At 33.6% G+C, this 13,261-nt stretch overlaps 1 protein-coding gene across 1 annotated transcript; it reads right to left on the bottom strand.

Annotated features, from left to right (window-relative positions):
* Positions 1-4,872: 4,872 nt before the first annotated feature.
* On the bottom strand, positions 4,873-7,684 carry LOC130657160 (DDB1- and CUL4-associated factor 10-like). Its single transcript, XM_057460125.1, has 2 exons — positions 6,649-7,684; positions 4,873-5,716 (listed from the first exon to the last, which is right to left on the bottom strand). Exons 1-2 carry the CDS (start codon positions 7,610-7,612, stop codon positions 5,394-5,396), a joined length of 1,287 nt encoding a protein of 428 aa, XP_057316108.1. The 5' UTR covers positions 7,613-7,684; the 3' UTR covers positions 4,873-5,393.
* Positions 7,685-13,261: the final 5,577 nt, after the last annotated feature.

Raw genomic sequence — 13,261 nt, 5'->3', positions numbered from 1 at the left:
TCCGATGTCAGAAGAGATATAATATGCCCTAGGAAGAGGTTGTAATATCACGCTATTCATTATACCCGTATTTTGTTTGTTTTTGCGTGGTCTCATAGTCATGCTATGGACACACGTAATATTGATACACCAAATAGCAAATGCGACATATATATACTGTATGGAACAGAACGATATTATTTCAACATTTCATTTCTATATATTCTTGTATACTTTTATTTAAGAACTTTTCGCGGGTGTTATTGTACATGCACCCTCGTCCACAGAGCTTATTCTCTTTCTTCTGGTTCATTTCAGATTCTCAAAATCATCTTATAGGTTACGTTTATAATCCGATATACCTTACTCGTAATATTTTTCAGGAACACTAATTTTTGCACATTTGCAAAGCAACTAAAAACGTACGACCCTAGTTGTTAGGTCTGCCTTTCGCTCGGGACATAAAGGAGTACACGTGCTTTTTAAAAAACAAACCTGTTTATAAGAACTTAGAGGCTGGAGCTTCTTAAAAGTAAGAAACTTTCAGTACTTAATGTTTGATTACCTCTAAATTTTAACGAAGATTTTAAATAACTTGGTCTTCTTACCGTTGTAAAACTTTTATTTATAGCACTGTTACATTTGATTGGTTGGACGAAGGCGTCACTCCTATTTTCTCTTTCACTTAATATTTGGAAAACAAAAGTATTTTTATTTTTCTTCCCGCCACCTCTTCTTTCTATTAAATGAAAATCATCTCATGATAACTGATCTAGCGCAAAGCTTTTCCCGCAAAATAATGCACAAAAAACATAAAATAAGGATTCTTTTAACATATGGTAATCGATTGTCAGTTACACTCTCAATTTGCAGAATTTATAGTTAATATGGCGCAAAGAACAAATGAAGATGCAAAATTAAATCGCGCAATATATTTTCGATTTTTACATGAACGTGCGAGTTGAAGCGAAAGATACTACAGACTTTGTATTATTTTCGCAAACACAAACCATTTAGACTTAAAATAGTCATGTCGAATTGTCAACATCATAAGTAATTTTTTTTAAGAACTTTCCACGACGGCGAACAGCAATAACGCCGACTTGTTACACACCCGTGTGTCAAAATTGTGAATTGACACTACAATGGCATGACAATATGGGTGTTGGTTAATTGGAAACATATGAGTCAACCTTTTTGACAATGACATCTTCAAAAGCCTTTAAAAGCTCACCCAGACCGATTTCGCATAAACTTCTAATCTTCTCTAGTATTGCCAGCAGTTGGTGAGTTAAATTAAAATGATATATATTCTTTACTTATTCTTTGGGGGTTTAGTCACAAGATCTTTTGTTTTTATTTAGAACATGGCGTATTTATCGATTGCAATTCTTCTTCTTGCAACATGCTTGGTGTCTTCTTATAAAACAGAGGATATATCACCTGATGTTGCAGAGAACGCTCTCCCAAAAGAACTAGAAGAAGAAGCTTTTGAGATAAATGGTCCTCGTCTGCAAGATGCGGAATATCAAGATGAAGTATGGAGGAGAAAATGAACTAGCTCGGAGAAGTGGCTTACTGCGCGTTCGCATACCGCCCGTTCGCATACCGCCCGTTCGCATACCGCCCGTTCGCATACCGCCCGTTCGCATACCGCGCGTTCGCATACCGCGCGTTTGAATACCGCGCGTTCGCATTCCGCCTGTTCGTATTCCGCGCATTCGCATACCACGCGTTCCTTTTCGATTTGGCAGAAGAAGATTTTTTTTAAAAAAACAAAAATTAAACGCATAAGTTCTCAAAACAAGAATTTTCGAAATGGTAAGAGTCGATAGTCGTTATTATATACACGTTTTGTTTTCAGTTTTCCTACTATTCATTTATTTTTTGTTCATTATGTTTAGTAAACGTATGAAGACTTTTTTTATTTTTTATTTTACCTCAATGACAAAAACTAACATTCTCGTCCCCAGAGCTCTTTGAGGGAGCATATTTCGATCCTTCGTCTCTCCCGCCGCCATATTTGTTTACAGTTTAATGCAAAATACAATCTTTCGCGGAAAATAATAATAGGCCAATCAGAGTTCATCACGTGACCATACGGGTCTAGAGCTACTTTCGAGTTTATCTCAAAGAGCTCTGGGGTCGAGAATGAAAAACTAAATAACGATAAAAATAATTCTCTTTTGTTTGTATTGTAATTCAGTAGATACTTCTTCTTTACGCAAAGAATATTTATTTGTACGATTTTTTAGTCGTTTTTTCTTTTGTAATATTTAATATGTAAAGAGAAAAAATGAAAGTTATTTGGCTGCATACTTACAGATAAAATAATTTACTATTGCAACTACTTTATGCGAATTTCACGATTTCTTCTCTCGCAGAGCTTTTAAAAATAAAACTTTCTAAATCGTTGATTCGCGAAAGTTTATTTACTAATTGGTTTAAAAAGCCTTTACCTTCAAAAGCCTTCACCTTCGAAAGCCTTCACTTTAGAAAGCCTTCACCTTAGAAAGACTTTAACTTCGAAGACCTTCACTGTCGAAAGCCTTTACCTTCGAAAGCCTTCACATTTGAAAGCAAAAACCTTCGCTTTTCGAAGTTAAAGTCTTTCGAAGGCGAAGGCTTTCGAAGGTAAAGGCTTTCGAAGGTAAAGGCTTTCGAAGGTAAAGGCGTTCGTTAGCGAAGGCTTTCGAAGGTGAAGGCTTCAAAAGTCTTTACCTTCGAGAGCCTTCACCGTAGAAAGCCTTTACCGTAGAAAGCCTTCACCAAACTCTGAAGTATTCTTGATCGCAGCATAAGATATTTTTCTAGTCGCAGCACACGTATTTTGACAGTTTTGGAAGTCTACTTTCAAGCGTGGGTACTTTCTACCATCTTTAACGTAATGGCAATTGAGTATATCTTGCTACTTGTAGTACCATTTTGCGTGACAGACAGACGTAATTATAGATAAGGCGCTGACATTTGAACGCAGGGAGCTGGCGACGTAAAAGTGAAGCGATGATGCTTTATACGTTTTACACCCTTTTTCTTTTCTAAGAATATGCTTTATAAGAAAATCAGGCTGTAGGTGTATTATTTAGAACAATAGAGAAAAAGCCTGGTCAGAATTTTGATATTCTTATAAAAAAAGCGTGCAATGGAATAAAGCTGGATTTCCAATAGAAAAAATCAATACGCGTACCGTATTGTAACGAACAAAAATACGCGTACCGTTATACGCTGTCCAATTTTCAAAAAAATATGCACTTCAATTTTTTGTGGGAAAAAAAGTAAACAAATAAACATGGCGATGTTATGCAGAGAAACTATCTTGCTTTATCTATATTTGAAAAAACGAAATTTATCAGGAAAAAGAAGAAAATTTTAGGTGAGAAAACTGTTTCTAGAAAGAAAAGAAAAACGAGAATGCCATCTTTTGGTCAAAGACATGCTCTTACACGATCAAGAATATTTTTTTAAATATTTTTGAATGACTCCCCATCAATATGAAATTTTGTTATCAAAGGTCGCCCCACGAATTATTAAAGTTATCTTCATAACTTTGATGTTGATCTTGTGTGTTTTCATCAATACCAGTTGTATCACAAGCGAGAAGGTTGTATGGAAGATTCGACGCCATTTTGTTTACAATCTCCAAAACAAAAATTGCTGAGCAAGCAAAAAAGTATTTAACGGTTTTGATTGGTTTAAAATATTTTTCTTATTGCTTGGTACGTCGTATCTCTAAAATGATTTTAACTTTTTCTTCGGTACGTCGTATCGTTTTCCGATACGCATTTTTTTACAAAATATATTCATTGCGCATGCTCATCGACACGATCCGTGTCGATACGCGTATTATTTTTTCTATTGGAAATCCAGCTTAACAAGTATCCACAAATGACTTTCTCCTTTTTTTATTATTAATAATATATGCCACCTTTATCTCTAATAACACAAAAGAAGTTGTTGCATTATTTATAATGATAAGTGTAAAAACAAACAAACAAAGCATGTCTCTCCTTACGATGAATCCTTTGACTCAATTTTCTTTGAATTTGAAAGCACCTCTTTTTTACGCGTTTTTTTCTAAAAGAACCACATCTTCAAAAAAGCCTTCTAATTTAAAGCCTTAAAATGTTCTTAAATTGTTTTTAATAGGGGCCATCGTATATCTTCTGTCGGATATAAACTTTCCTCCTGAACATTTTTCAGTTTGTGAACTTGCCAAAATTTCTCCGATTAATAATATTCGAGGACATGTCATCAGTAAAGAACAAATTATTGCAGTATAAATGCAGCACTTGAACAGACTTTTGATGCAAATGCAACACTTGAACGGAGTTTTGAACAGACTTTTCAAAATTGAGGAGTTTTTAGGAAACATGTTTAAAAAATAAGAAATTTTAAAGGAGGTGCGGCAGTCCTATATCAAGTGGAACAACGATGCTGAAAGATGGTGGATTTGAGTTGTCGACTTCGCGAGTGCGTTAAACAACAACAACATGAAAAATTAACAACTTAATTATTATAATTGTTTAAAATAAAGTTAAGTTTGCATCTCAAATAAAGCCTTTCAACTTCTCACCAGCAAATAATATTATCAAGCTACTAACTCTATTAAAACGCTGTTACTTTCACTGATTTCTGAAATTTATCCCTTCGCAAAAAGTTCACAAACAAACCCCCGTCTGCAATTTTATTTAAAGCAATTGAGATAAATACGTTATCCTTATGGAATGTTTCGTTTAAACACGTATTTAAACTGTAGTACTATTTAAAAAGTAAAACGAAAAAATATAGCTAATTAAGGGAAGAAATTTTGTCGGGAAGAAAGTTGGCGGGAAGAAAGTTGGCGGGAAGAAAGTTGGCGGGAAGAAAGTTGGCGGGAAGAAAGTTGGCGGAACGTAAACTTGGCGGAATTTAATTTGGAGGTTTAAGAAATCTCCTTTTGAAAACAATAGCATGAAAATTTATAGTGTTTTACAATATCAACTACAATTTTTTGTAAAGAAAAAATCAGTCAACGACAAATACTAAAACTTAAGAAGAGCGAAATTAATTTTGGCGGGGATTTATTTGGCGAAATCTAGTTTGGAGTTGAAAAACCTAACTTTGGCGGGAAATTATTAACGGATTTTCGTCAAATTCACCAAATTTTTATTCTGTTAAATTTTTTTGTTTTGAGGTAGATTTTTTAAATTTACATGATACTATCTTCAGTTTCGAAACCCGCGAAATTAAATAAACCAGAAGGTTTTGATTTAATTTGATTGAAGGAAAATAAAATAAATAAAAAATAGGTATTTTTTAAAATCAAAATAAAAATTATAAAAAATATTCGGATGAATATTGTTTTTTTACACTCTCCGTAAATTTCCAACATAATTCTAAATTCTAAAACGAACTGGATATAATCAAGCAATTAATTAAAACCTTGGTTGATAGAAAGAAACTTGACCACCCAGGCAGCCCGAAGCAAGAATTGGAAGCGTCGGTGAAAATCTGGTAGTCAACACGGAATTCTTGTGACTTGTAACGAAACCAATCTCAACCAACGGTGATGGATTTTGATAACATTCGACTAAATCGTTGCAATTTCTGTCATATGCTAAAAGCCGTATGCTGTTTCCAAAAGGCGAACATATAATTCGTCCATCTTGATTATAACACAGTTCTTTTATGAAGCCTGAAGCTAAATTAGGTTCCTCAATGTAACTTTGAAGTCTTGACATCTTAAAAAAAAGCGGACCTGAAATAAAAGTTATCTTAAGTATACCTGGCCAAAGATTTAACAGAGTAATAATATAGTAAAACAATTTTAAAATAATTAAGGATTAATTTTCATGAAAAAAAAATTGGAGCGAAGGTTATTAACAAAATTAACACACAAACTTTCGTGAAATTCGCAGAAGTTAATTCTCTCGAAATTTATTTTTTTCTTAAAAAAACGATATAAACCAATTTTTATTATTTGCTGCTTATACTTGCCTTTCTTATTTTGATAAGTAGTAGTTATTGATGAAATAAAGAATGGACTTCAACTCAAGGGAAAAACAAAGTTCTTTCACATCCATATAGCAAAAAAATTCAAACCGACTTTGACCAGAAGAAGAAATCCCATTATTTACAAGCAGGATACCGGAAGTATTAAAAGACAAATGGAAGATAAAAGAGATGGAGATGGTGATGGGGACTTAATTGATAAAAGATTTTACTTAGTAACCTTCTCAAGTGGACAGTGCCCCTGAAGAAACATAATTGTAAACTCGTGTTTAAACAGCACTATACAAGAGATTTTACTTGTATGTGGACTGTTAATGCTCATATAATAACATATCTACACCTGAAAGAATGTCTGTCTCATACAATTCTCAATTTAAAAAAGAGTAAAAGCCTAAGAAGATTAAAGAATACAAATCTAAACAGGATATGGGAGCTTTTACAGAAATTAACACTTTGAACCTTAATGTACTATACATTAAGGTTTAAAGTGTTAATTTCTGTAGGTAGGTAGAATGTTCCATAAAAAAATTGTTCCTACAGTAACCTGAATTTAATAGCCATATGTTGAGTTAATTTACATCATGAAAGTTCAAACTACACAGTAGTATATATGTATACAGTATATATATTGTGTAATCTAACATGAGTGAAATACAAATAAGCATTAAATCTGTATACCTGTATCTGGTTGTGTGTCATGAATGACTGACCATTCTGAGGAAGCATTCTGATTTGTATATCTCGATAGAATAGTGTTTCCAGAAGGATGTATTTGTATTGATGCAATACACCAAGGTTTACTGTCGCTTGGGTAGTCATTTAAAAACTCAATAGTATTGGTATTTCTTACGTCTTTGAACGGCACTTTTCTTTTTCTTGGGTTAAAACTAGCTGCCAGATTATGAAGTTCTTCCTTTGTATCTAACTTCAGTGTCTTTAAATTTAGATTATGTATTATGAAAAGAAAACCAGTTGTTGTTGCAACAAACAATTGAGATGCATCATTTGAAATTTTAGTTCTCGTAAGATAGGGAACATTTAAAACTTTGTTGCTTTTTACCTCCCCGTTCTTGTAATTTTCGTTCACATTCCATGTTCGAACAGTATCATCAAATGCAGATGAAATAAGCTGTCCTGTTTTGGAACAATAATGAATACTTTTAACCCAACTACTATGTCCTTTAAGGTTGACAATATTTGTTTTTAAATTTCTTACATCCCATAATGAAACAGTTTTGTCGTCTGAACAGCTAGCAAATGTTATTGTGTCAAGAAATGAAATACAATTTACACTGTCTTTGTGTGCATTGTTGACAGAACGCAACTTTTTATGAATGCAAGGGTCAAATAATGTAATATCTGAATTTTCACAAGCTGCAACCAAATATTTACCATCTGGGGAAAACTCTAAGTTAAATATAGCATCTGTTGAAGCATATTGGATCTTATTCAATAATTTCAAAGAAGTGTACCATTTCTTTGTCCAACTACTAGGCACATCGTAAAATCCTAGGGCTCTAAGAGATAGTTGATACTTTAAAAACGTAGGGCATGAACATGTATCTTCAACAAACTTTTTACTTTCAAAAATCTTACGTTCTTTCACTTTTAGCTTTTTTCTTGGTGGTTCAGTATCCGCCATATTGAAAAGAATGTTCACATATTTTTACCGCCGGCAACCGGCAGTTCTTAATCGCCGGACACCAACCTTGCTCCCATCATATACGGCTGCGGCCCAAACACATGTCCTGGTCCCTTTGACTCAATTTTTTTCGAATTTAAAAGCACTTCTCTTTTACGCGTTTTTTCTAAAAGAATCACATCATCAAAGAAGCCTTCTAATTTAAAGCCTTAAAATGTTCTTAAATTGTTTCTAATGTTTCTACTATCTTTTATTACAGCTAATTCGGTGATAATTGCTACAACCATTCATTTTTTCACTCTCCCTTGCGAAAAATATCAACGAATTTAGTTTGTAAGAGTCTTGTCGCAAAATGTCCTGGGAACGAGGTTGCATCTAGACACTAATCTTTATCTTGTGTTACTTTATCATGATGAAAGTCATTAATGGTTTTAGCAGTACCTATAAAAACTCTACAACTGCTTTGATGAATCTTTAATCCCTTGACGGTTGAAAATGTTTTACTGCAGCTTTTGCAGGTGTAGAAACCATGCCGTGGTTGTTTTGTAACTTATGTTCACATGAATATTCTAGCAAAACTTTTTTGAAAATCCAATATATCCGCTAGTATTTGTCACCACAAAAGCTCAACCAAATCAGTTAGCATCACTCCAACGAAAAACGTTGTTTTTTTTGCAATGTTCAAATAATATAACCAAAGAAATCGTTAAAAACAATTATCAATACTTCAAACTTAAAACACGTCAACACTCTTCATAGCTATTTAGCAGCACCTATTGTGTTTCAGTGTAAACAGACCTATCTCTTTTTCAGGCGATCTTGTTTCTTTGATATTGAAAGGGCTGGTGAAATAGAATCGTGAAATAAGCGGTAGTGGTTTGCCATCAAGCAACAAACCCTAGGGTCGAAAGTGACGACCAACAACCCCGAGACTGTCTTGAACTGTTTAAGCAAAGTGTTCGGGCTATCAAGTAGAACACACTGATAAAGAAAGAGAGAATATACTAGTGTTAGGTTAAATGTTGAACAAGTGTGGTTGAAATCGTGCAACTACTGTTGAAGCTTCGCACTCATCCATTATTTTAAGCCTCAATTAAATTATGTTTTTTGCCACTGTCATTTGATACAGACAGCACGTCAATATTTTCTCTTTAAATACAGGCACAAGTTCCTTACGACCCAGTTCAATAAGTACGTATATCTATCGCCGCTATTTCGGCTTATGATAATGACACGATTTAGTGTTAATTTGAGGAGTGTCAAGGAGCATATAATGAAAATTTGCATCGTATAATAATAATTGTTAGCTTAATAAGTTCGTATCGTACAAGAATATCAAGGCTGAAATCCCATCCTGATATTTTTTATAAAGTATATTTTTATAAAAGAAAAAGCATGTAGTGTAAAGTTCGCACCGTATAACCATATTTTGAAAAAAGGGTAAATAGCAATTGTTATTAATGGAACTGCTACACACGTGTGTTTTGTTCAGGATGAAAGAGAAAAACCGAAAAATATAATTTTTTTAACTAATTTCGCGAAAATTTTGTCGAATAAGTCTTTTTTAGTAAATTAGCGACAATTTACTCTAGCGAATTAATCTTTCTAAAAATTCGCGAAAATAAGGTATGTGGTTGAAAAGCCATGTTGAAATGTTTGTAATTTTTTTAAAAGGCTGACAGAATAGTTGGTATTCATTTTTCCCATGTTAAGTAAAATCTTTACGTACATGGGATATTCATATAACAAGCGAGAGCCTTGCTTTGCAGGAAAAAGAGAAACGTTAAGACGAAGGTACCACTGCGAGTTCTATTAAGATTTGTAGGTCTAACCCATGATCTCTTTTTACGACGTGCTTCATTTGCTTTTCTTTGACGACTACAAGCCCTCCATGCTCACACAACAAGAAGATTTGGTAAAACGTGATACTTTCTGATTGCTGTTATGTTTAAGAAATGAAAAACAAAAACCAAGAAGTAGATTTACGTGACTTACGAAGAGACTTATGTGAGGTTTTGTTCACATATACGCGTGTCTCTCACGTAGGGTTCCTTACGTAAAACTACGGGTAAACAAAAAAGCTGCATTTACATGTACGTAAAAATTTACGTACATGTAAATGCAGCTTAAATGATTGTATCAGGAAAATATCATCTCATAAAACTTCTTTTGACTGCTCTAAACTTTTAGTGAGTAGGAAAGAACTTCTTCGTGAAAGAATCCTCCTCAATTAATGTTAAAAAAGGAAAATCGTTGATTTTCCTTTTTTAACATTAATTGAAAATACTTTCGCGCCATACCAACCATTTTTAGATTTAAACACACTCATGCCCCAACCAAGGGTTGACAAAATTTGCTCTTAAAATTTCATTTTTTCCTGACATTTCATAAGACCAAATTTTTCTGACATTTTGCCTATATTTTTAAAGTTCATGACACAGTGGACATCCTGTTTCATGGAGTTTCAAGATGGGAGAACTGGGATGCGGAGGTTTTTACACTTTTTATGCAACAGATTTATAAAAATGTTGTTAAGAAACTGGGTAGGAGGTTGTGGCGTTTGTGTTCTGTTTACATCGTTGGTGGCATGTATTTTTATTTGTGGGTTTTTTCAAGCTTTTAATACAGTGTCCGCGCGGGCGAACTCCCATTTTTACAAAAAAAATATATTAAATTTAAACAATGATTTTATCTCTATTATCGACATATGTTTTTATACGTTATGATGCAAAAATACACGGAAAGCTAAAACTTTTGATTGCTATGCAACGTCATAATGAGGCTGGCGGGGTGTTATCGTTTATTTTACGTATTATAGAACTCTTCTCCACAATGTACAATAATAACGCTAACGGGAGAGACATGCTCATAAAACGTTTTATCGATAAAAGACATCGTAGCAATGTAAAGAAAAGAAGTACTGAATATCATAAGTAGAAAGTGAGATAGTATGGCGAATTTCACCGCTTGTGATAAATTTTTAAAGCAGCTTAAATTGGGTAGTGGTTTCTCCGTCGAACTAACTCATTCGATGATACCTGAGTTGTGCAAAACTATACCTAACAAAAATGGTAGCTTTCAAGAACAATATTTCCACTACGTTTGTTGTCATTCTGCTCGTCCCATCGTTCATCAAAATAAATACGAAATTGTACATGCCGTATGCGCTTACTTGTATCATTCCGAAAATCGCACGGCTGGAGAAGACAACTTTTTACAGGAACATTGTCAGCGAACAAATCTAAGTGAAGAACAGGGCTTGCGTATGAAATTGTGGTTATGCATACTGCTAGTCGTGTTAGCCCTTCTTGGTTTTCTCTTCAACGCACTTTTTGTATACACACACAGTCAGTGCGGAAAGCTGCAAAATACAATAACATTCTTCGTTCGAGGCTTGTCTATCTCCAACATATTCACTATTCTTCAGATGATTTTCTTTTTGATTTATTTTAACAATAAAGAAGTATTGATTGATCAAACGAAGACTTGTTTGCTCACTTCTTTCGATATTTTTTCTGCGACAGCATCGATGTTGTTTGTGTCCGCAATCTCATTCGAGAGAGCAGTTGCGGTATTATATCCAGCAGAGCATGCATTATACTTCAGTCTTGGAAACGTGTGTAAAGTTGTCAAAATGTCGTGGTCATCAGCTGCTGCGTTATTCGCATTATCCATGTTTCAACTATGGATTAGGGATCATCTTTATAAGAACGTCACTTTTTACCTCGCTGTAGTATTATGTTTAGTCGTGCCATCCGTTTTCGTTGCTTCCTCATTCTCCGTTATATCGTATCTCGCAGCAAGGATGTACTTCAATACAAAATATGGAACGAGTGAGGCTCGTGCCAGCAAAATCAAAGCTGGATGCGAAGTATCGTTGCTAACTTTACCAGTTTGTGTTGGGTGGGGTTATTTCATTGTTATGAATGTACATGAGGTAATGGAAGGGAAGCCGACTGAAGGGTTAATAAATTGGTCTATTATTTTGGCACCATTTCTAACTTCGTGTTTAAATGTAATACTATATTCCGTGTTTGTGCCAGCGGTTCGTGCAAACACTTGGAAACTGATCAAAAAACAACTGCGTTGCTTCAACAAAGAAGTGGAAAACTCTGTAAGAGAGAGTCTATCAGAGCAAGATGGAGTTTTTATTTTGTCAGATGTAGACGAGGATGTATAGAATATTAATTTTAAGTTGTAAAATAAATTATGTAAAAACCTGAAAAATAATTTGAGCAATATTTGACCCAAACAAAGTCGGCCTAATTTTTCGTCACCACCGAAAATTTTTGTTACTTAAGGTCGACTTTGTTTGGGCTGTAAGATAATCAATGAATTGTGTATAAAACTCTAATAAACGTTCAAATAAAAAAAAAAAAAAAAACGCGGTTCATCGAAAACCCATGAAAAAATAAAATATCACAAGTTAGTCCCTTCTACTTTTCTTGAAGTTGATTGTTCAATGTTTATACAGTTGTACAAGTCATTCGACACTAACAAAATTGTATCAGTATCGACAAATTTTGATTACACCAACATACTTAGAATATTCACTCGTGTTAAAAACAAAGCATATTTATTTGAAGACAAATTTCGGCTATAAATGACACCAAGCGCAAAAAAGTTCAGCCACTTTCATTTTCGGTATGCTTAAATTTTTAAAAGAAGCCAAGGTGTGACTCAAATCGAAAATTGTACACTACATAATAGAAAAATAAAGTATTTCAGATTCGTGGATTCCCAAAATCGCAACAACTTTCACATTCAAAATTATCGGAAACTTAAACATTATTAAAAAAGAAACAGAATCGAAAAAGTTTCCTTGTTTCTCTTTTAATAACTCTTACTAGCGCAGACCCTCCTGTTAAAATTATTCTCCAAAAAACCATGCTTTACAAGTGATGTTTAGTGACTTCTTGATTTGTAAGTCATCCTTTAGACCTCAAAATATATTTTCGTTTCAAACAATGACTACTTATCAAGTGGCTGAAGACCATATATTGAAATCGAAAAAGAAGATTAACAATTTTCACACCTTTTCTTTTATAAGATTATCAGGCTGGAACTTCAGGATAGAAATGATAGATCTATTGTTAGAACAATAAAGAAATGAGAATAAAGACCAATTTGGTTAAAATTTTGATATTCTTATAAAAAAAAACGTGTAATGCAAAATGTTTTCTAAGTTATCTTATGTTGTAGATATTGATGTTTGTAGAGATAATTGAGTGGAAAAGAAAACATCACCAGTTTCATCAATTAAATATATATGCACGGATTCCATCTTTTACGCGGCACTATTGTTTTAGAAGCATATAGTTAGGCTGAGATAAAAAAAATTGTTTAATCATATGTTAAGCATATTGCACAGACTTAGTGAATCCTTTCAGTGTTTTTTTCTAGTGCTATCACTATTTTAAAAAACACAAACTAGTTCCTTGTACACAATAAGTCACCACTATACAGCTTAAACTTGTCTTGTGTAATTATACCTTTAGTTTAAAACTGTATACCTGCAGGTAAAAACAGGACCTTTACATCTTATCCATAACTTACAAGGCAACGTTTAAGCTTTTAAATTGATTCTCCAATAACAAGGTTGCCACTCTTTTTATAGAATCAAATTTGAAATTTGAGATTTGAGGACAT

The sequence above is a fragment of the Hydractinia symbiolongicarpus genome, chromosome 9 (genome assembly GCF_029227915.1).
Source record: "Hydractinia symbiolongicarpus strain clone_291-10 chromosome 9, HSymV2.1, whole genome shotgun sequence".
In the NCBI taxonomy this organism is placed as follows: Eukaryota; Metazoa; Cnidaria; class Hydrozoa; order Anthoathecata; family Hydractiniidae; genus Hydractinia; species Hydractinia symbiolongicarpus.
The sequence above is the reverse complement of the archived record's forward strand: the minus strand, read 5'-3'. Positions and strand labels throughout refer to the sequence as shown.